The sequence below is a fragment of the Eurytemora carolleeae genome, unplaced genomic scaffold (assembly GCF_000591075.1).
Source record: "Eurytemora carolleeae unplaced genomic scaffold, Eaff_2.0 scaffold166, whole genome shotgun sequence".
NCBI classification, from domain to species: domain Eukaryota; kingdom Metazoa; phylum Arthropoda; class Copepoda; order Calanoida; family Temoridae; genus Eurytemora; species Eurytemora carolleeae.
Window position 1 is genome coordinate 83,912 of NW_019396125.1, and position 24,439 is coordinate 108,350.

The 24,439-nt window shown below is 33.4% G+C and overlaps 1 protein-coding gene across 2 annotated transcripts; it reads right to left on the minus strand.

The window, feature by feature from the left end:
• Positions 1 to 260: 260 nt before the first annotated feature.
• On the minus strand, positions 261 to 15,847 carry LOC111695689 (lachesin). Of its 2 annotated transcripts, XM_023465093.1 has the most exons (15): positions 15,563 to 15,844; positions 14,217 to 14,306; positions 11,599 to 11,694; positions 11,256 to 11,354; positions 10,737 to 10,802; positions 10,372 to 10,433; positions 9,566 to 9,645; positions 8,605 to 8,724; positions 7,524 to 7,560; positions 7,061 to 7,116; positions 2,708 to 2,770; positions 1,949 to 2,011; positions 1,087 to 1,126; positions 951 to 1,005; positions 261 to 587 (listed from the first exon to the last, which is right to left on the minus strand). In XM_023465093.1, exons 1-15 carry the CDS (start codon positions 15,653 to 15,655, stop codon positions 480 to 482), a joined length of 1,128 nt encoding a protein of 375 aa, XP_023320861.1. In that variant the 5' UTR covers positions 15,656 to 15,844; the 3' UTR covers positions 261 to 479. The 2 variants fall into 2 exon arrangements, with proteins under 2 accessions (XP_023320861.1, XP_023320862.1); XM_023465094.1 differs by lacking the exons at positions 261 to 587; positions 951 to 1,005; positions 1,087 to 1,126 and adding an exon at positions 1,491 to 1,820 and having other exon boundaries at positions 15,563 to 15,847.
• Positions 15,848 to 24,439: the final 8,592 nt, after the last annotated feature.

Sequence of the window (24,439 nt, forward strand, 5' to 3'; positions counted from 1 at the left end):
TTAGTTCTTACTTCTGATAAATGTTAGATATCAAGAAATAGACATTTTATTTTATTAATTTCATATAAAGATACAAATAGAATAAAATGTTTAACAAAATTATTAAAATTTGTTTTTTAAAATCCCAAAAAGAATAAGAATGTATGGCAATCTTGAACCTTTAAGATATTTACAAACATTTTTTAAATTTTTAACTCGCAACTAACAAAAAGTAAATTTTTATTATAACTTTATTTTTAAAATTTTTTGTAGAATATTACTTTTTTAAGTACTGATATATTTCAAAGATAAAAACATTTAAATAATAAATTTGAGGACCAGACTGGAGTGGAGGATGATAAAATGGAGCAGAAGTTGATTACTGGAGTGGAGTAGTTTGTAAAATAAAGTAGAGTTGAATGAATGGAGAACTAATAAATGGAGAACATGAATAGAATGGAGTGGATTCTATAATGGAGTAAGGTTGGAGGAATGGAGAACTAATAAATGGAGAACATGAATAGTATGGAGTGGATAGTATAATGGAGCAGGGTTGGATGAATGGAGAAAGAAGAACTAAACATTGCCGTGTATTCCTCTGTACTGCTCTAAACAACAAAATTTCTTTACCTTAAAATTTTTGTTTACTTCAAAACAAGAAAAACAAAATACTAAATGAATTTTTAAATATTTCAATTAAAAGAACTAGTTCCATGACTTCTTTTTTCGGCAGAATTGTTATGATTTTGATTATTAGGTTTCAAGGGCATATTTTTAATTTTTTCGCCACTTTTGTAGAGAATCTTAAATCTAAACTTTTAAAAAAAAATTTATTATAAAACTAAACTAGAATATCTTCATCATTTTTACTCAAACAAAGTTTTAAAAGAGGCCGTTGTGAATCCGACATGTTCATTTTTTTCTGAGGGTTTCTCAAAATTTAGAAATATGCTTGAACATATTTTGTTTTCCTCTTGGGTATTTGATGTTTCAACCCCTCTCACCGTGCTTCTTTGCTCATTTCTCCTAAACATGGGTTTCAGAAAAAAAAATTGATAATGTTTTTATTTAAATTTTTTGTTTGTTTTATACTTATTCTCGCCCAACCTTAGTTTTGCCATATCTTTCCGTCGTTTTTTCTCTTTTTCTGATCAGACAAATTTTATTGATAAAAATATCAGAAAGGTTTAGAGACTTTTCGTTACAAAGAAAATACTTTCGTTTGAAGTCTTCGCCACAAACTCAAATTTTCTTATCATTATATCTGTCCAACCTGAGGATATTTCAAACTTCCTAGTTTGAAATATTTAAAGGCTACTATATAGGTTTGCATTTATATCTTAAAATCTGTGTTTGTGACTCAATTAAAAACAATGTGAATTACTGTAAATAAAATAAATCAACTTTAGCTTAATAAATTTTAAAAACTCGTTTCGCAAATAATTAACAATATATTGTTACAATTTAATAGTGATGTAAAATAAAGGAAATCTAAAGCCTGAAACTGATGTGAGTAAAACTACAGAGTTATGAAAACATATATTTACATTATAAAAAAGAACAAATAATGGTTGATACTAAAGAATTGTGAAAAGCCGGAGCTCTCTGGCGGACTCTCCGCCATTCATTTGTCTCATACGACAGGTTAATCTTCCTCCTTCTAATCCTTCTTGATTACTAACTCCATTTCGGTTTAAGTCCCGGCTGATCCTTTTTCCTTCTCCCTTGTGCATCAAGCCGTGGTTCTAGCCTATTGGCTTAAATTTAAAATAGAATTCCAGGTCAAAAGTGGCTTCTGTTTTCCACACATTCAAACATGCATTCAAAGCATGTTTTCTGAGCTGGCATATTTTATTTGACAAACTAAAAATTTCTTCTAAATAGTTAGAAGTGAATTAAAAAAAATTTGGTCTTAATCTTATTATGCATCGTATGAAAAAAAATTAATAATTAAAAACAAAATTTGTCCCTTTTGTTGAGTAGTTCTCCCACCAAGACTGTGTTGGTTCTTTTACCCTCTCCTCAAACTTTTCTAAAATAAATCAAAAATATTTTGAGAATCTGAGTCGAAAGTTGCAACTTTCTGAATTTGTATGGACGCCATGTTCTTCGGTATGAATTGTTTTTAACAATTTTCTCCTTATAAATGTAACAGATAGAAGTAAGATTAGTAGCGATCACTATAGATAATTCTTCGTTGTATGCCTATACCCCCTTTATTTTTTGCAAACACTTCCTTCAGAGAAACTGTTCAGATAATTTTCAAATCGGGAAAGTTACTATTTGAAGCTACATCGAAAGTCTCCTGAATTTAATTGTTGTTATTATTATCAACTCAGAATAATAATTATAATTATCTATTAAAGGGACCGTGTATTAAATTCAATTGACCACCCCGTAAAGATGGCAATGCCAGATGTACAATGGTAAGCTCTTTACAGATTTGTTTGATCAAGTTTGCATTTATCCATCTTTTTAATTTTAAAAACTGGTTGTTTTTTAATTGTGATTTCTCTATAACTTGCGCATTTCTACTGCAGAAAAATAGGGAGAATTAAACAGAATCAACACTTTTTAGCCTAGGAAAACACATTATATTGCACAATATTGATCAGATAAAGGTTTCCTGGTCAAAGGCTTGTGTCCCTCTTTAAATAGAGGGTCACTTGAAATTACGCTTACAGTTCCTTTAAATTGAAATTACGGTTACAGTTCCTTTGACTTTTACCTTTAAGAAGAACTACAGCCTCTGCTGAGCCTAATTGGTTGCTGGCCCTACATGTGTACAGTCCTGAATAATAATATTTGGTTTGGTTTTATTGTACTACACTGCTAACTCGTATGTGTACATGTATACAGTCCTGTACAATATTTTTTGGCTTGGTTTTATATACTGCTACAGTTTTTCCGTTGTACTCTCCTGAACAAAATCATTTGGTTTGGTTCTATTGCACTGCACTGCTGGTTTGGTTTTTTTATACTGAACTGCTGGTTCTGTATGTGTACAGTCTTGTTTGTTTTGGTTTTATTGATATTGTACTGGTAGCTCTACATGTTTACATTTCTGAACAATATTATTTGGTTTGGTTTTATTGTACCGAGCTGAAAACTTTAGAAATCAATGAATGATCTACTCTTTTATATTAATCTGCAGATTAATATAATCTTAATTTTAATATCCTGGAAAGTGTCTAAAATTAAACCAATCACAGTGTTCTTTGCATAAACCGAAACCCCAATCAGAAGCCGGGAAATTTGGCGCACACTCAGAGAACTATATCATTGGTCGGAACCCAGCCAGGAAATCCAAAAGAGAGGATTAAGCAGAAAATCAAAATTGTCCACATTGGATATCAAGATTAAGCGATCAGAACTAAGGAAATCCAACATAAGAGTCTCTTATAGAGCCTCAGCCTCTACCAGTGGCGCAACTATGTGGAAATCAACATTTTTCTTGTAAAATATGATTTTATTTAGTTTCTTCATATCCTCCATATCCTTAAATCAAAATCTACACAAATGTTAAGACCCCAACAAGGAAACTCTTGAGTTTCGTTCTACGATACTCTTTTAAATTTCGGGCTCTGGGTTCCCAAGCTAGTACGCTTATATTCTTACTAGGGTTTTCGCGCCCATCTACTTTTTCAACTTTTAATTGTGGGTTTATCTGTGAGCATCTTCTTTATGTGCAGTGTAAAAAATTTTTATTTTTTTATTTGCGGATTTCATAATATTTTTTCGCGCATTTTCAAAATTTTACAAAATTAAATAACTTAAGATTACATTTTTTTAAGATTACATATTAAAATTTGGGCCTGATCGGTTGAGCCGTTTTGACGTTTATTGGATACAATCAAACAGACGGACAGACAAGCTAAATTTATGTATAGATTGTATAGATATTTAGATAGACAGACAGATAGATAGATAGACAGATAGATAGATAGACAGATAGATAGATAGTTGCAGAATCTTATAATATGTAGATTTTATGATGATGACTTAATAATATACAATAATATACTAATAATGACAGTTTAATACAAGCGGGGCTGCTGCTCACTACTGTAGTCTAGCTTGATATATTTTTAAATATGATACTTTACTTCTTTAACGATTAAGACTCAATAAACATGAACATATTTACAATTAACGTTTCGGGGTTTTATAGTGTTGGGTAGTATTGGGCATTTAGCTTTGAAGACTTTTAAGGTTTTCGTACTTAAACGGCTCCACAAAATGTTGAGAATTTTTTCAAATTTCAAAAATATTTTCATCAAAATATATGCTTGTTAATTAATAGTTGGGAAACCCCAATCACCCTCCACTAAACTCCAGTATTTCTTCGATCCGAGTACGCACACCGAAAGCTTAATTAAGGGAGCTATGCAAGAAATGGGGTTTACAGTATACAAGATGAGAATTAAGTACGCAGCATGCAGAATATGTAATTGGTATGCAGCATGCAGATCATAGAGAACGAGTGCAGCATGCATTAACCAAGCAAAAAATGTAGTGTTCTTTTTGCAGTGGTAGTTATATAGCATGCAGAAGTATATAGGGGTTTAGCATACTGAAGTAGTTCTTAATTATCAGAATAAGGTATTCGGCATACAGAAGTAGGTGTTTAGCCTGCAGAAGTGGATATTGAGAATGCAGAAGTAGGTGTTTAGCATGCAGAGTGGATATTCAGCATGCATATGTAGGTGTTCAGCATGCTTATTGCTTATATTATGATATATTAAGTTGTTTATGTATCCTATGTATCCCCCCTCACGATGCTTCAATGCAAGTCATTTATCTTTAATAAACCATTCTTAGATAGGACATCTACCTACAAACAAACAAAATTGTATTATTCTAAACAATTGTCAAAAACACTGCGACCAGCATGGTTATTAATATCTGCCGGCCCCAGAGTCCAAAACTAAAGAATGAAAGTATACTACTTAAATGTGAAGTTTCAGCTTAAACTCCGCTTGTGACCTAAATTAAGCTGTAGATTAAATATTTAAATTTTATCGAGTTAAATATTTAACCCCCTGCAAGCAGGAAAACCTTTCCAGTCTCTAATCATCAATCAATTGGACATGATTCTGTTCTCAGCAAATGATACAGCATTTGCGTAAATTCATTTAATCCAGTTTTTTAGCGTAACATATGAGCCTTTAATTATGTTTATTTAAACCATGTGGTTCCTGCTATTAAGAGTATTTAAACTAACACTTAACTTTCACGCATTTAGAGTCAGATTGGGAAAGTGGGGGGTTAGCCCCGCCAAACAATTCAAATCCTATACGAAATGCGAACAGTTACCATCATCACATTAAGGCTTATTACAGGCTTATATGGCTTATATTGTTTTCTCGAGCTTTAAATAAAAAAAGAATTTTTTAAAATTTACCCAAAGAAAAGATTTCTTATTGCAAAACTTTTCGGAAAAAATTCTATTTTATATAAATTTTTATTGTAATTAATTTTAATATTTTTTGTTCACAATCTTTAAGCAGTAATTTGGTTTTAAGAGACACCTAGCGTTAGTAAACTAAAGTAAATTCTGAATCACCATGACAATCCGACCAAACAAATCCTGCAGGATCAAGCATTCGACCAATCAGAGAGCCAGTATCAAGTATTAAATGGTTGAAAATTCTTCACAACCAGCTGAATTATTGTCTAGGTAACCTTGTAGTTGGGGAGNGTAAAGAACCTTTATAACAACTATAGTGCCTAGCCTCACGCAACTCCTGTACACACTGCAAACCAAGATATCTCGTCACGCAATAATCTAACAGTATTTTGTCGATTACTCCTTCAGCTAGAAACAAGCGCGTTGCATTTTTGAAAATTATATATCTAGGGCTACAAAAAAAGTATAAGTGAGTTGGAGAGGTAAAACCAAGAGCCAAGTTTTTGGGACACTTTAAAGACGAGGCTGTCTAAGAATTTGTTGACTAACTTTCAGAGTTGTCGTGTGTATATCTCAGATATGTTCAATTTTTAACCATCCTAGACCATCCTACATATTTGTGCAACACTCAATACTTAATTCACTCCATGCTCAATACTCAACACTCTAAACTCCACTGCGCACTCAAAACTCTATAAAACTCATGTATTTTAAACTCATCACTCTTTACCTAATACTGTAAACTTGCAACACTTTAAACTATTAAATTACTGTAAAACTCATCATTCTGAACTTAACACTCCAAATTCTCAACATTCTAAACTCTGTACACTCTCACCTCAACACTTTACACTCTCAGCTCAACACTCTAAACTCAACACTCTAAACTCAACACTCTAAACTCAACACTCTCAACTCAACACTCTAAACTCAACACTCTCAACTCAACACTCTCAACTCAACACTCAAAATTCGACACGTTCTAAACTCAACACTCTAAACTCAACACTCTAAACTCAATACTCTAAACTCAACACTCTAAACTCAACACTCTAAACTCAACACTCAAAATTCGACACGTTCTAAACTCAACACTCTAAACTAAACACTCTAAACTCAACACTCTAAACTCACTCAGTACTCTCACCTCAACACTCTAAAGTAACATTTTAAAATCTAAACGCTAAACTCAACACTCAAAACTCGACACGTTCTGAACTCAACACTCTAAATTCAACACTCTATGGGTTAAAATATATCAAATAAAGCTTGAAAATCAAAACTCAATTAGTATGACAAGCACTTCAAACTAGTCCACAATGGATATTATAATTTAGCGAACAGGATTAAAGGTATTCAACTATCAGGGGAACAGGATTAAAGGTATTCAACTATGAGGAGAAGTTGACCCACACCCGCTTTACCTCCGACCCACATATGTCACAAAATAGTGTTTGCGGCAAGCGCTTACCCTTGGATATCGCCCGACCCACGCTCGTTTAGCCTTTCAGTAATTATATTCGATACATAAATTTAAATTGTTAAAAACGTCATGGCATCTATTTTGGTTTCAGTGGCACATTTTCTGGCTGAAAGAAGCAATAGTTGTGAAAATCCATTGTTAAAAAAATAATTTTTTTCTTTGGTACAATTAATCTAAAATATAATTACCAAAAGTTGCATGTGTCACGTGATCAATTTCAAGCCTTGCTTCCGTCAGATCATCACTAGAACATGAAGCTTTTAAGATTGGAACTTTTGTAGTGTTAATCCCTTGGCAAAGCACTCTAATCCGAATCATGGTTTAACAGATTAAGTAAAAGACAGCTGTTTTCCACGCATTAAGCACTTAATCGCTTCAAAGAAGGCGAAGAGTTTAAAATGTCGTCTTTCATAATTTGTTAATTTTTTTGATACCAAAGAGAATAATAAAAAATATTTTATGGCAGTCATATTATAGAAAAATTGATTGAAAGTAAGAATGAATTTGAGTGGAAGATTTGTTTAACAAAGTAAACTGCAATCAGTCTAAAATATCTAAGAAGATATTCACTACTCACCAACTGTCATGTTTCATGTATTATAAAGCGTGAATCATTTTTTTCAACTTTTATATTTTATTCAAAGAATTTACCTCAGTTCTATTGTGTCGGCGATTCCTTCTAGTTCTCCTAAAAATATCAAAATCAGTTTTATCACCTATTTTAGTAAAGATAGATCAGGGGGAAGATAGTTTACCTCTACTCCTAGTCCAGTGTATAGTAGGGATAGGATAGTTTTCCTCTACTCCTAGTCCAGTGTATAGTAGGGATAGGATAGTTTACCTCTACTCCTAGTCCAGTGTAAAGTAGGGAAAGGATACTTACATCTACTCCTAGTCCAGTGTATAGTAGGGGGAAGGATAGTTTACCTCTACTCCTAGTCCAGTGTATAGTAGGGGAAGGATAGTTTACCTCTACTCCTAGTCTTTGTATAGTAGAGGGAGGATAGTTTACCTCTACTCCTAGTCTAGTGTATAGTAGGGGGAGGATAGTTTACATCTACTACTAGTCCAGTGTATAGTAGGGGAAGGATAGTTTACCTCTACTCCTAGTCCAGTGTATAGTAGGGGGAGGATAGTTTACCTCTACTCCTAGTCCAGTGTTTAGTAGGGATAGGATAGTTTACCTTTACTCATAGTCCAGTGTATAGTAGGGGAAGGATAGTTTACCTTTACTCCTAGTCCAGTGTATAGTAGGGGGAGGATAGTTTACCTCTACTCCTAGTCCAGTGTATAGTAGGGGGAGGATAGTTTACCTCTACTCCTAGTCAGTGTATAGTAGGGATAGGATAGTTTTCCTCTACTCCTAGTCCAGTGTATAGTAGGGGGAGGATAGTTTACCTCTACTCCTAGTCCAGTGTATAGAAGGGATAGGATAGTTTACCTCTACTCCTACTTCAGTGTATAGTAGGGGGAGGATAGTTTACCTCTACTCCTAGTCCAGTGTATAGTAGGGGGAGGATAGTTTACCTCAACTCCTAGTTCAGGGGAACGATAGTTTACCTTTACTCCTAGTTCAGTGTATAGTAGGGATAGGATAGTTTACCTCTGCTCCTAGTCCAGTGTATAGTAGGGATAGGATAGTTTACCTCTAATCCCAGTCCAGTGTATAGTAGGGGAAAGATAGTTCACCTCTACTCCTAGTCCAGTGTATAATAGGGGAAGGATAGTTTACCTCTACTCCTACTCCAGTGTATAGTAGGGGGAGGATAGGCTTGAATAGAACAACCAAGGGCAACTCCACTCCCCCTGACAGCACCAAGAGAAGAATTGATGGCAGCTACTTCAGGAGGAACTAAAACAAATGATAATTTCAATTTATTTCGTTCAGGTATTTTTTGGATTAAATCCTAGCTTGTATACAATTAAACCCTAAATGAGCCGTAAATCGAAAGAATTTATCAAATGTCGTCTTGACAATTTTTCAATGAGTTTTATACTATTTTACGTAAATCTCAGTATTTGCGAAAATAAATAAATAGCAATGAATATGCGTGAACAGTTTTAAAGAGTTCCATATTTTCATTTAATTAAAAAACTAAATATCTGCAACATTGCATTATCAGAAAGTGAAGAATACGAGATTTGATGAATTCTTTCGATGTAAGGCTGTGTATAAAATTAAAAATTACTTTTTTTAAATTTAACCGGATTAACATCCTATTTAACTTGATCGTAATGTATAATTTTTGATTTTGTTACAATTTTTGAACGTTCAAGCCATTTAAAAAAATAATAATCCATATAAACTTTATATTTTAGTTTCTGAATTACATCAAGTCGTTAAGTGCTCTTTCATTATTTTACTCTCCTTTAATAGATGTTAAATTTTGTTAATTTAACTTTTCATAATCAACCGGCCTTCTTTATACTGATTAAGATTTTTATTATATTTATTACATTTTACGCATATGGTGAGGTTTATATAGTAATAAAACATCTGAAGTGGATTAAATTTTTTCAAAGATAAATTTGCAAATTTGAAATTGTACACTGTCAAAAAAATGTGCTCTTCGTTCACAAAATTTCCTCTTTTGTCGCCATTTTGTTTTTAAAGATCCACGGATGAAATTTCTTGGAAGACGACATGAAATTTATTCATAAGAATGCCGCAATTGATTAAAATTAACACTTACACATAGCGTGTACAGTGAAGGTCTTCATTATTGTCGGAGGATTTCCGTTATTTGCGATACATACATACTTTCCACTCGAGCTAAAAGATAAATAAAAAAATTAGTTTAAAATTTTTCACAAATTTTGATATTTTAATATTATGTTAAATGTACAGCTGTCTTAACAGTAGGTAAGCTGTACGAGAGACTATATGAAACTATCAAACTATCTAGGGTGTCCCAAAACATGGAAATCTTTGATAGATCGTTGATGACAAAGGTTGCTATAATTTTATTAAATAATTAGATAAATACCACAAATAATAGCAGTTTTTAAAAATCACTTAATTATCATCTGAATTATGTACATTTGAACAATTTATTTTATATATATTTTTTTTCTGAATGATCAAAATTAACTTACAAACATGTCTATACATAAGATGTAAAGTAGACCCAAATTTTATTCTGTTTAAAAATGGAATATTTTGATTTTCAAATTGTGAAATATGAAAAGGGTGTTCCACAAAACATGACAGTTGAGAGATGGTTTGAAGATCGTCTTTGATCTTTGAAATGATTTGTAGCATTCATTTTCAAACTACTTTTAAATCTATCATTTTTGAAACGATATTGAAATTTCTAAAAATAGTTTGCCTTCAAAATAACCGTGATATATAAAGAATTTTGATTATTTTAAGCTTTTTTATTTATTCCAAAATTGTCCAAATGCAGTTTCTCAACTGTCATGTTTATTCTGACACCATGAATCAAAATTTTAAATAATTTTTTTTATTTTTTATTTCTTAAAAACTTGAATGTCTGACCTTCTTGTTACGGGAGCTAAAGGAAGAAGAACCCCTTTCCATTTCTGTATTTCTCCTCTATCCTGTAGATAAAATTATAACAGATAGAGTATAAGTGTACTTGAGAACAAGGAGAATCAGGTTTTAAAAACATTTCTTACACTATGTAAAGGCGCTAGTTTGTGTAAAGCTGAAACCTTGTAAAAGAAAGCAAGCAGCATCCTGTTCTCAGCTTTAAGCAGACTCTATGGTGGAATACTAATTAAAATGCACACGTAGTAATATAATCAGATGCTAATGGAAGGGGGTTCCAGCTAGCTCAGACAGGAAATGGGAAAAGGGGTGGGATGATGGGGGGCATGTCAACTCTTTATATCTTTATTGACCTGGAGAATCATCTTCATGTCGTCTTCTCTTTTCCAGTAGACTGTAGGCCTCGGGACACCCTCAGCCTACAAACCATAGATTAATTAACAATAACAGATAGAACACTAGATGTCGTCTTTTCAAGATATAAGGGTTTTTTGTTTAGAATAACCCTGAGGCTGAAGCCTAAAGGAGTTCTGCGCAGCCAGTGTTGAATTATAAGGCATGGGCGTAACTCCTTTGAGCCTCCGCCTCAGGGTTATTTTGGATGAAAAAATCCCTAAATCTTTAAAAGACGACATTTAGTGTTCTATCTGTTATTGTTAATTAATCTATGTTGCAAACAATCATTGTTAAACTATATTTTAGAAAATTTTTCAAGAAATTTATTCTAACTTAAGTTATTTTGTTATTAACAATATATTTTGAATGAAAAATGTTTGTGCTGTCAGTTTGTATACTGCAACTTCCGTAAAAATAGACCTTTTACTTACTTTTGCTCTTTAAATGGATCTGCAAATATTCTATTTATGTTTTACCTCACACGTGAGAAATGTGGTGATCCCCAGAGCAACTTGTTTCACACTTTCACTGGTATTCGTAAACCGAGGGGACGTCACAACAAGCAGTGTACTCTCCTAAATAAAGTTTGTTTAAAATGTCGTCTTATCAATGATATTCTATTAATTTCGTTTTCAAAACTTCAGACTGATGTGCTCATGAAATCATAAGATCACAGCATGGTTTATGTCTGTACCATACAATCGGGATAAATGTTAATATCAGTTCCTTTCAAATGATGAAGGATATTAATACATGAATTAAAGGATGAAAAAATGAGTGAAAAAATAGATCTTTGGAAGGTTGGATAAAAATAAATACCTGATTAGCTGGAGGTTCTGTATTAACCTGACAGATATAAGTTCCATTGTCCTCAACAGTTACATTGGATACAGTTAACTGGAAGGTTCCAGGGTCCTAGAGAGTAATATTAGATACAGTTAACTGGAAGGTTCCAGGGTCCTAGAGAGTAATATTATGATACAGTTAACTGGAAGGTTCCAGGGTCCTAGAGAGTAATATTAGATACAGTGAACTGGAAGGTTCCAGGGTCCTAGAGAGTAATATTAGGAACAGTTAACTGGAAGGTTCCAGGGTCCTAGAGAGTAATGTTAGATACAGTTAACTGGAAGAATCCAGGGCCCTACAGAGTACTACAATGAAGACGACTTTCGACCAAGGTTTCAAACATCATGGATACATATAAACATGGAAACAGAGAGAAACTGTCCATAACAGCTTGTCTTTGTTTACTTGGAAACGTGTAATTTAAAAAAAGCTTAGAGCAAAATTTAAACAGGAAAGTCGTCTTTATTGTATTGATATAAATGCCGACCACAGTAAACAAATTTATAAACGAGCTAAATTAATTTTCATCATTCTTGAAGTTTCAAACCTGTTTTAAATTCAACTATGTAGATTCTAATTGTTCATTCAAAGTTTAAAATTAGAACGGTAAAGTTAGAGGGAAAACTATTTTCAAACATTTATAATTCTGGTTGAAATAGGGACTATTTTCTGGTTGAAATAGGGACTATTTTCTGGTTGAAATAGGGACTATTTTCTGGTTGAAATAGGGACTATTTTCTGGTTGGAATAGGGACTATTTTCTGGTTGAAATAAGGACTATTTTCTGGTTAAAATAGAAACTATTTTCTGGTTGAAACAGGGACTGTTTTCTGATTAAAATTGGGACTATTTACCGGTTTAAAAAGGGACTATTTTCTTATTGAAATAGGAACTATTTTCTTATTGAAATAGGAACTATTTTCTGGTTGAAATAGAAACTATTTTCTGGTTGAAATAGGAACTATTTTCTGGTTGAAATAGGAACTATTTTCTGGTTGAAATAGGAACTATTTTCTGGTTGAATTAGCACCTACACTGAAGAACGTATTTAAAAAGGTGTCTCTCATTAAGCCTGCACTAATAAAATTTTGTGAGAGATTTTGCAATTAGGGCGCACAAGAGTGTGGCAAACATGCGTGCATAAACCGTAAATTGCAACCTACTTTAATCCAAGATATGTATATCCATTAGTTTCCCTTGTGGAAGTGTGTTTTTATCTTTTTTGTCAAAGGCACAGATAATTTTTTATTATAAAAGTACATGATGACATGAGTTTTTTATATTCCTGAAATGTTATTTTTCAATTGGAGCCGTGTCTTATACTAAGGAATATAAAAGGAAATGTTATACCTATAGTACTGACACATTTGCAATTGCGTAGTAAAGATATATAAAATCAGTATTCAAACATTAACAGATGCTTAGTCTTATAAAGAGAAGATAGACAGTTAACCTAGCTATGCAAGCTATGTTACTATACTTATATAACTAACTAAAGATAGATCTCCGCGCACACCTCAACTTGATGACCCCAATTTTTTTTTTTGAGTCAAGAAACACCAATACCTACTCTCCGGAGTAGGAGTGTAGGACAGAGAATACTCTCAAACAGGAGGACAAAGCATGACTGTACAAGTATACTTGAACTAATCTAAGTTATTACATATGTTTACAAGATCAAACTTACATAGATCAAACACAACTAAAGGATTTGTTCTGACAGTGTGTACCAAGGTTATAATTCAAGGAAAGTTAATTGCAGTTGCGTATACACTACGTTCAAATTGAAACCAGTTCGCTCTGGGCGGAATTTGTAAACAAGAATAGATGCATCAGTGTTTGTTTAATATCCGTGGAGGATAAAAGCATTTAATTTTGATAATTTTGATAATTCACATTATAGTTTCCTATGACCAGAATATTTCATTGATTTTTTTAGTGAAAGAAGGATCCCATGTCAGGCTGTGATATCCGTCTTGAGTTTACAACACCGCCCAGAGACGCAGTACACTGCAGTACAAAATATGCATACGCTTCTGAAATAACTTTCCTTGAATTATAACCTTGGTGTGTACTGTGTATACCGGAGCCGGAAATTTAAAGTAGTATATAGATGAATGAAACTTTCCTTTTCGGGGTCGGTATATTTGTGTAGATTTTTACCAAGAAATAGAAAATAAAGAGAAAAAATATAACTAACCTTGTGAAAAAACATTTCCTTAGAAATATATTGAAATCTACAAATTGTCCTGCCCTAATTGTGAAACCGGGTTTGCGATATTGGGTTTCATAATGATACCCTGTCTTAAGTTTTATGCTCTGACTACAGTGATAACCAGAAAACTCTGGAATAGAAAGACGACTTTTAAACTTAAATTATGACTTTAAATAGTCCAATGAACACAGGAAACAGAAATTATTCAGTGTAAACAGACCCATTTAACTTGATTTGAAATTTAATAAGTGTCTAGTAAAATTATTTGCTTTATAACAACATCAAATACACCTACAGGCTACGTACATTGCTATAAAGTCGTCTTCCTATTTCGGAGTTTTCAGGTTATGACTGTACTAGTGTGTAATGTGTATACCTGGATACTAAGTTGGTATCTAGAGTTCTGAGTAACAAGTTGACCGTTGAGGGATAGGATTGCCTTGGTATCCGACTTTATCCAGGATACCTATAGAGACAAATAAAGAAAAAAAAATTTAATTAAAAATATATTATCAAATCTCCGAAAAAATGTATATTGACTGCATTTTTTAAAAGCTTTGGTAAATGAATAAATTAAAGATGTGAAATACAGTCGTCGTTGTATGTACATATCAATACAAGGAAGACGACTTTTTTCAATTTTGATTTCTCACAATCATTCAAACTGCGGAGATACCAGGGGGCGGAAACGTCATGTGTGTGTGTCTGTACCAAAAGAGTGTGTGTCAGTTTAAAGTACCGAAGGTGTGTACTGTAGGTTTATACAGTACGTAAGAATCTCGGTATTTGTACAGTCTAGAAGAGTACATTTGTTTATTGTTAATTGTTTACTTAAACATATGTTGAATATACATGTAATATATTATTTACATATTTAAGTCAACACTATAAAGCCAAATTTTTATGCAAAGAATATAATTTGATTAAAGTTTACAATAAAACTACTCGTTATTCAAGTTTAATTATAATTGACGACATTGTTCTACAATTTCCTTGACTGTAGTCATGTTGTGTGTCTGTACCAGAAGAGTGTTTGTAAGTTTACTGTACCGGTCTGCAAAGCAGTGCGACTGGCTTTCTCTTGCCGAACCAGCGCCATTTCCTTTCCCTTTATTCCTGTTCCCTGGGAGATACATAAAAATGTGAAGAAAGAGAAGTTGTCAATTAACAGCTTCTCTTTGTTTACTTGTAAACTTGTAATTCGAAAAATCGTTAATCTTTTTTCTATCTATTTCAAAAAAAAGAATTATGTTTGTTTTAAGCTGTATGTTTATGTATTACCAACAGTACCTTATAGTGTTGATCGAATTCATGTATTCGACCGTTTTGCCGACCAATTCTACCCCCTTCAACACATCCCCCCCCGCATACGCCCATAAACTAGTCAATCCTTTTCCAGTCATTCAATACTCTTCAAAAGAGTAAGGTACGGTTTTCTAATTTTTCTTTTAAGTTTTATTTGTTTTGAAAATTTGAAAATATTCATTTTGAAAAATTCCTTATTGTAAAGGTTACATAAAAAGTTTTTTTTTATTTTTGTCTAAAAAAAAATTTTTATATAAAGTTTTTTTATTTTTTTGCTTATATCTGAAATTTGTATAGGAAAAACTCGTGATGATGCCAAAGTTGTTGCCGAAATATATTGAGAAGAAAATGATATAATTCTAGTGCTAGAAAGTAGGGTTGGGATTTGTTTAAAAACGATCTAAAGTTTATATTTACCCTATGATTCCTCAGACCGGAGACAGAGCAGTACAAGGTAACACTTCGGCCGGCTTTAACATTTTTTAACAAATAAGGAAAAACTTTTGTCATATTATGAATCAGGGTTCAAAGGAACTGAATTCTAAATTTAGTTTTCAAATCCCAATATCTTCAACACCTGATGATGGGGGAAACATCTTTGCTTTAGTCTCATTTACATTTGGAAATATTAACGGTTGTGAGATTTAAGGATTAGAAAATTTAAAGATTAGAAAATTGTAATTAAAGCTCCTCTCTCTACAATATTTCCAGCAATACTATGTAAAGGCTGGGTCCCACCAAGGATGTAATGCAAAGAAAGTTATTTCAGAAGTGTACTGCAGTGTACTGTCTCTGGGCGGTAAACACAAGACGGATGTCAAAGCCTGACATGGGATTCATCTTTCACATAAAAAATCAATGAAATATTCTGGTTATAGGAAACTATTATGTGAATTATCAAAATTGTCAAATTTAATGCGTTTAACCTCCTCGGATACTAAACGAACACTGATGCATCTATTCTTATTTACAAATTCCGCCCGGAGAGAACTGGTTTCGATATGTACGCAGAGTATACGCGACCGCAATTAACTTTCCTTGCATTATACCCTTGGGTCCCACGAGGCATTACAGTCAGTGAATAGTTTTGAATGTCGTCCTCCTATACTAGACATTACAGACTTTTTGCAGTTAATTTTGTTAACAAAAATCTTTTACTTTCATATATTTTACATTGAAATCAGTTTTACTATAATATGATTGCCATATAATATCCTTTATTATTATATCTTTGGTATCAAACAACTTAACAAATTTTGGAAGACTATTCACCAACTGTCATGTTTCGGATGTTAGGATACATTCTAGGTTCCCGGTTCTAGGATACATTCTAGGATACATTCTAGGATACATTCTAGGATACATTCTAGGATCAGGGTTCTAGGATACATTCTAGGATACATTCTAGGTTCCCGGTTCTAGGATACATTCTAGGATACATTCTAGGATACATTCTAGGTTAACGGTTCTAGGATAGATTCTAAGTTCACGGTTCTAGGATATTCTAGGATACATTCTAGGTTCCCGGTTCTAGGATACATTCTAGGTTCACAGTTCTAGGATACATTCTAGGTTCACGGTTCTAGGATACATTCTAGGTTCCCGGTTCTAGGATACATTCTAGGTTCACGGTTCTAGGATATTCTAGGATACATTCTAGGTTCACGGTTCTAGGATACATTCTAGGTTACCGGTTCTAGGATACATTCTAGGACACATTCTAGGTTCACGGTTCTAGGATATTCTAGAATACATTCTAGGTTCCCGGTTCTAGGATACATTCTAGGTTCACGGTTCTAGGATATTCTAGGATACAATCTAGGTTCACGGTTCTAGGATATTGTAGGATACATTCTAGGTTCCCGGTTCTAGGATACATTCTAGGTTCACGGTTCTAGGATACATTCTAGGATACATTCTAGGTTCACGGTTCTAGGATACATTCTAGGATACATTCTAGGTTCACGGTTCTAGGATACATTCTAGGATACATTCTAGGTTCACGGTTCTAGGATACATTCTAGGTTCATGGTTCTAGGATACATTCTAGGATACATTCTATAGGATACATTCTAGGATAAATTCAAGGATACATTCTAGGATACATTCTAGGATACATTCTAGGATCATGGTTCTAGGATACTAGGATAAGGGTTCTAGGATACATTCTAGAATACATTTTAGGATACATTCTAGGATACATTCTAGAATCATGGTTCTAGGATATATTTTAGGATCAGTGTTCTAGGATACATTCTAGGATAAGAGTTCTAGGATACGTTCTAGGATACATCCTATGAAACATTCTAGGATCAGGGTTCTAGGATGCATTCTAGGATCATCGTTCTAGGATACATTCTAGGATCAAGGTTCCTTGATACATTCTAGGTTAAGGATTCTAGGATACATTCTAGGATCAGGGTTCTAGGATACATTCTAGGATCAGGGTTCTAGGATACATTCTAGTATCAGGGTTCTAAGATACATTCTAGGATCAGGGTTCTAGGATACATGCTAGGATACATTCTAGGATATATTCTAGGATACATTCTAGGATCATTGTTCTAGGATACATTCTAAGATCAGGGTTCTAGGATACATTCTAGAATACATTCTAGGATATATTCTAGGATACATTCTAGGATCATTGTTTTAGGATACGTTCTAAGATCAGGGTTCTAGGATACATTCTAGTATCAGGGTTCTAAGATACATTCTAGGATCAGGGTTCTAGGATACATTCTAGGATACATTCTAGGATATATTCTAGGATACATTCTAGGATCATTGTTCTAGGATACATTCTAAGATCAGGGTTCTAGGATACATTCTAGGATACATTCTAGGATATATTCTAGGATATATTCTAGGATCATGGTTACTTGGTACAGTCTAGGATCGCTTTTAATAACTTTATAAATCGAAGAAAAATCGTTTGTACTAAAGATCTCACTACCTTTTGTGTTTTGATTATATTTTTAAAATTACTTTCTAACTAAATTTAAAAACTATGTGGTTTTGTACAAACATGCTCAATCCTTTTTTTGCAACAGGGGTTTTCTATTACACTATTGGAATAAAAATTTAGATACTATATAAAATAGAAAAAGAACCTGTCAAATCATTCGTTGGGATGTTTAGAAAGATGAAAATTTCCCTGTATGATAATTGAAGGACTGCAGTATGGTTTTGGTGAATTATATTGACGTACTAAGCCTAGGGGTGTCAGATATGATTTTTTTTGCAGTTTTTTGAAAAAGCTTCTTTAAGTTCTAAATATTTTTGTTCAAAATAAAAATTCTGTTTGGTTTGGCAACTTTTTTTTCAGAATCTTTCCTACTTTCTGTAAGGTTTTACATCGGTATGTTTAAGGATATCTACTCGATATAAAGCAATATTTATTAATACTTATTTTGACTCAAACTCTTAACTAAATGAATATAGAAAAAATATGCCGGTTTAAGAAAGTTTTAGATAGATATTTGCAATCATAAAAAACAAAAAGTTTTATCAAAAATTAAACTTAAAAAGTTTTTTAGAAGTTTTTAAAAGTATGCAAAAAAAAACATTTCTGACACCCCTAGGCTTTGTACGCCAATATAATTCACCAAAACCATACTGCAGTCCTTCAATTATCATACAGGGAAATTTTCATCTTTCTAAACATCCCAACGAATGATTTGACAGGTTCTTTAGCGTCTTATCTTTTAATTCACTGATCGCTGAATTAGTTTAGATTTTTCTTTTCGTTATTATTGTTGCTTCTAATTTGCTATTTAATAATATTTTACGGATTAAAATAATGTTTTCCTAGCACAGTTTCTGTTTTAGAGGAGGTGATAAATCCAGGGAACTCCGCACCACAACCTAGATATTAAGATTTCTTAAAGATTTTGAAATTTCGAAAGGATAATAATGGTCATCGTACAGTACAGTACAGTACAGTACAGTATAGACAAACAAACACAAAGAGATTACTACTTTATATATATAGACGTACATATAGACATATATAGATATATATACCTGTAATTAGTACAGCCGGAAGAAAAAACCCCAGTCCAGAAATTAAGATATGGATATTTCTTAAATATCTCAACAAAGAAGATTTAATCATTCTCTTGCATATATTTCAAACTTTTTACTGAAATAACAATTACAGAATCGTATATTCAAACTTTTTTAAAAAATAACAATTACGATATCCTATCAACTCAAATTTATATCTTTCCTAAATATTACGATAAAGCCCGGTGCATTGCGTACATTTGAGTTGTGAATTGAATTTGCAATTGGATAAAATTAATATAATATAGTATAATATTAAAATTGCCAAAAATTAGTTGCAATGAGATTCTTATTCGAAGGAATCATTGCAGCAATACATGTACTTGAATAATAATAATAATCTGAAATATCTAATTATTCAAAATCCTTGAAAAACGAAACTTGGATAAAAATGAATGAACAATTAATTTTTAGGGGAAATTGGGATTCCATCTATGTTTTAGAAGTAGAATCAAATAGATTTTAGTATCTACGAGTAGGATTGGATTCTAGTATATAGGAGCAGGATTAGATTTTATTATCTAGGAGTAGGTTTGGATAGATTCTAGTACTCAGAAGTAGGGTTGGATTCTATAGTATCTAGGAGTAGGGTTGGATAGATTCTAGTACTCAGAAGTATGGTTGGATTCCATAGTATCTAGGAGTAGGATTGGATTGGATAGATTCTAGTACTCAGAAGTAGGGTTGGATTCTATAGTATCTAGGAGTAGGGTTGGATAGATTCTAGTACTCAGAAGTATGGTTGGATTCCATAGTATCTAGGAGTAGGATTGGATTATAGTATCTAGGAGAAACGTTGGATTATAGTATCTAGGAGTAGGGTTGGATGGATTCAAGTATCTGGGAATAGGATTGAATTCTAGAATCTAGGAGTAGGATTGGATTCTAGTATCTAGGAGTAGGGTTGAATAGATTCTAGTATCTAGGAGTAGGATTGGATAGATTCTAATATCTAGGAGTAAGTTTGAATGGATTCTAATATCTAGAAGTAGGGTTGGTTTCTAGTATCTAGGAGTAGGATTGAATGGATTCTAGTATCTAGGAGTAGGATTGGATTCTAGTATCTAGGAGTAGGATTGGATTCTAGTATCTAGGAGTAGGGTTGGATTTTAGTCTCTGATAGTAGCATTGGATTCGATTATCTAGGAGTAGGGTTTGATAGATTCTAGTATCTAGAAATAGGGTTGGTTTCTAGTATCTAGGAGTAGGATTGGATGGATTCTAGTATCTATGAGTAGGATAGGATTCTAGTATCTAGGAGTAGGATTGGATTCTAGTATCTAGGAGTAGATTGGATTCTAGTATCTATGAGTAGGATTGGTTTCTAGTATCTAGGAGTAGGTTGGATGGATTCTAGTATCTAGGAGTAGGATTGGATTCTAGTATCTAGGAGTAGGGTTGGATTTTAGTCTCTGATAGTAGCATTGGATTCGATTATCTAGGAGTAGGGTTTGATAGATTCTAGTATCTAGAAATAGGGTTGGTTTCTAGTATCTAGGAGTAGGATTGGATGGATTCTAGTATCTATGAGTAGGATAGGATTCTAGTATCTAGGAGTAGGATTGGATTCTAGTATCTATGAGTAGGGTTGGATTCTAGTATCTAGGAGTAGGATTGGATGGATTTTAATATCTAGGTGTAGGGTTGGATTCAAGTATCTGGGAGTAGAATTGGATTCTAGTATCTAGGAGTAGGGTTGGATGGATTCTAGTACCTAGGAGTAGGGTTGGATGGATTCTAATATCTAGGAATAGGATTGGATTCTAATATCTAGGTGTAGGGTTGGATTCAAGTATCTGGGAGTAGAATTGGATTCTAGTATCTAGGAGTAGGGTTGGATGGATTCTAGTACCTAGGAGTAGGGTTGGATGGATTCTAATATCTAGGAATAGGATTGGATTCTAGTATCTAGGAGTAGGATTGGATTCTAGTATCTGGGAGTAGGATTGGATTCTAGTATCTAGGAGTAGGGTTGAATGGATTCTAGTATCTAGGAATAGAATTGGATTCTAGTATCTAGGAATAGGATTGGATTCTAGTATCTAGCAGTAGAATTGGATTCGAGTATCTAGTAACAGGGTTGGGTTGACTCTAATATCAGGAAGCAGGGTTGGGTCTGTCTCTGTCGAAACACATATATCATTGATCCCGGAGAAGGGTTCGGATACAATCCGGACCTTTCTATAACTCTATCGCACTTTCTCTCTGATCAAGTGTTCCAAACCCAACTTTTAAAATGAATTACTGCTTCTATTGTTTTAATAGTTTCAAACACTGTTTCTCCAGTACGGTTTTTTCAATGGTTTTTTAACCCTTTCAATACTTTATTCTAGGAGTTACAATTTAGCGTTACATAGAAATTAGAGACAGAGATGGCTTAAAATTTACACAACTTAGGAAAAAAGCTTGTACAACAAATTTCCCTTTGGTTTTCAAAGGATATAAAACGGGTTAATCCTTCAAACATAAATGGGACTTTAAACAAGGTATAAAATTAATCAAACAGGGGGGGGGGGTGATTCTACCGTATAGCACCCGCGATTTAAAAACTTCGGCTCGATCCGTAATTTCTTAAACTCGACTTTAAGACCCGATCTTCGACCCAACTCTGACGGCAGCTTGTGTCACGTGATTGACAGCTGCAAGATCTTCGGCTCGACATAAGGAGTTAGGCCAAATGAAATTAAAACCGATCTTGGTTGGTTTTAGTGGAGAAAAAGGCTCAATGTTCTATTGTTCTCATCACAACGTGGAATGCGCCAATTCCCACCATGAAAATCCGCCAAATAGAATATTGAACCGGTTTTTTTAATTCAACTCTGTGGAAAATAAGATGCAGCTTGAATCCAAAAACTCAAGCCGTAAATAAGGCCCAATGACAGCTTATACCCGAGTCGTATATTGCCGAATTTTTAAATTGCGGGTTCTGATTTGATTTAATCTTATTTTTTCAATGCTGCTTTTTTCTAATTAGTGGTTAGAGAAGTAGTATAATTTTGTTGAAGAAAAAGTTGAGTCTCAACCACAACTTTTCCTATCCTGATTGTTTAAATCTTTAATATTTTAAACTGAGATTATGTGTTTTAACAGACTTCAAACTTTGAAAAAGCTAATGCCTGCTTAAAGCTGGGTTGCATTGAAATTTGGATTCAACCCACTTTATTCCACTCTACCATATTTTTAGGAGTAAATGATGTGGTTTTTTCTTACGACAAAAATGGGACAAAAATAGCGTACAGATTTTATTTAATGGTATTTTTGTTTGCATGGTTCGATGCAGTTCTCATCATTCGTTAAATTAGTATTCCAATTTTGTCTTGCAAATTGCGATGTTATAATTTGTAAATACTATTTTTAATTTTTTTGATTTATTTTATTTCGATTTTATTACGTTGAAAAAAATCTATAAGAAAAGTATTTTCAATATCGTAATTAAAATCTTAATTTTTTTTCTTCAAAGAACCCACTTTTTCATGAAAATAAAAACACTTTTAGATCTTGCTAATTTTCTTGTTTTTCTTGAAGGATTTCCAAATATGGTTAGTTTTGTTTATCCAAAAACCTTCCCTTGGTCGCAATAATAAAAAATCCACAATTAAAAGAATCAGTTTTCAATATTATAAACAAGGATATCTAATTCATTCTTGATCAGACAAAGTATTTAAGGGTACCGTTGTGAATCGTAGCTACCACGCATATATCAGAGGTTCTCTTGAAATTATTCTAAATTATATTAAAGGGAAAAATAACTCATGTTTCCCGAAAAACTCGTATCTGTAATCAACCGGATTTATCTGAGAATTATCAAGGATTTTGGACTCAATAATGCCAATACTATCATTTATATTCATCGATACTTAGTTAGAGATGGGCATCTACTGTAGAGATGGGCATTTACTGTAGAGATGAGCATCTACTGTAGAGATGAGCATCTACTGTAGAGATAGGCATCTACTGTAGAGCTAAGCATCTACTGAAGAGATAGGCATCTAATGTAGAGCCGAGCATCTACTGTAGAGATGGGCATCTACTGCAGAGATGGGCGTCTACTGAAGAGATGGGCATCAACTGTAGAGATAGGCATCTACTGTAGAGATGAGCATCTACTGTAGAGATGAGCATCTACTGTAGAGATGAGCATCTACTAGAGATGAGCATCTACTGTAGAGATGAGCATCTACTGTAGAGATAGGCATCTACTGTAGAGATGAGCATCTACTGTAGAGCTGAGCATCCACTGTAGAGATAGGCATCTAATGTAGAGCTGAGCATCTACTGTAGAGATGTGCATCTACTGCAGAGATGGGCGTCTACTGAAGAGATGGGCATCAACTGTAGAGATGGTCATGTACTGTAGAGATGGGTATCTACTGTAGAGATGGGCATCTACTGTAGAGATGGGCATCTACTGTAGAGATGGGCATCAACTGTTGAGATGGGCATCTACTGTAGAGATGGGTATCTACTGTAGAGATGGGCATCTACTGTAGAGATGGGCATCTACTGTATAGAGATGGGCATCAACTGCAGAGATGGGCATCTAATATAGAGATGGGTATCTACTGTAGAGATGGGCATCGTTTTCGCAAACTAACAAAATGTTTGAGAACAAACAAAATTATTCGTAAACGATTGTGTCGTTTAGAAAAAAAATTAGCGATAGACAAACGACTTGGATCAGTAAGATAAATTTTTACTGAAAGAACAATTTTATTGAACGAAATATTTACTTAACGATTGCCCGGTGAGAAAACGAGAACAAACGAAATCAATTTTTTCAACGATCTAAAAGAAATCGAAAGAAATGCGAAGTTCATTAATGATGAACGAACGAAATGAAAAAAGCGAACGTCCCTATCTCTAAACACTGACACCTTATTTACTCAGACTCTAAATATTATTTAGAGTATAGGATAAAGAAAACCCTTACTACTGATCGGAACTCTGAATTTATAAATTCTATATTTAGGGTTTAACTGCAGTTCCCGATCTGTCCTATATAAATATAAATAACACCAAAAAGAACTGAATTGATGCACCTAGTTGTCAAGTGGAGTTAAAGTGATCAATAGTTGCGCCATAACTTGGTGTTGAAAATTGAACCAAGTTACAAACGAGTCAAGTTAAAGTCGAGTTTTTGCCTCCAGTTAGTGGACTTCGAAATTTTTTAAAAAGTCGGTATAGCACTCAGTTTTGGCAGAGTTTAACTCCGCTTTGAAACTAGAA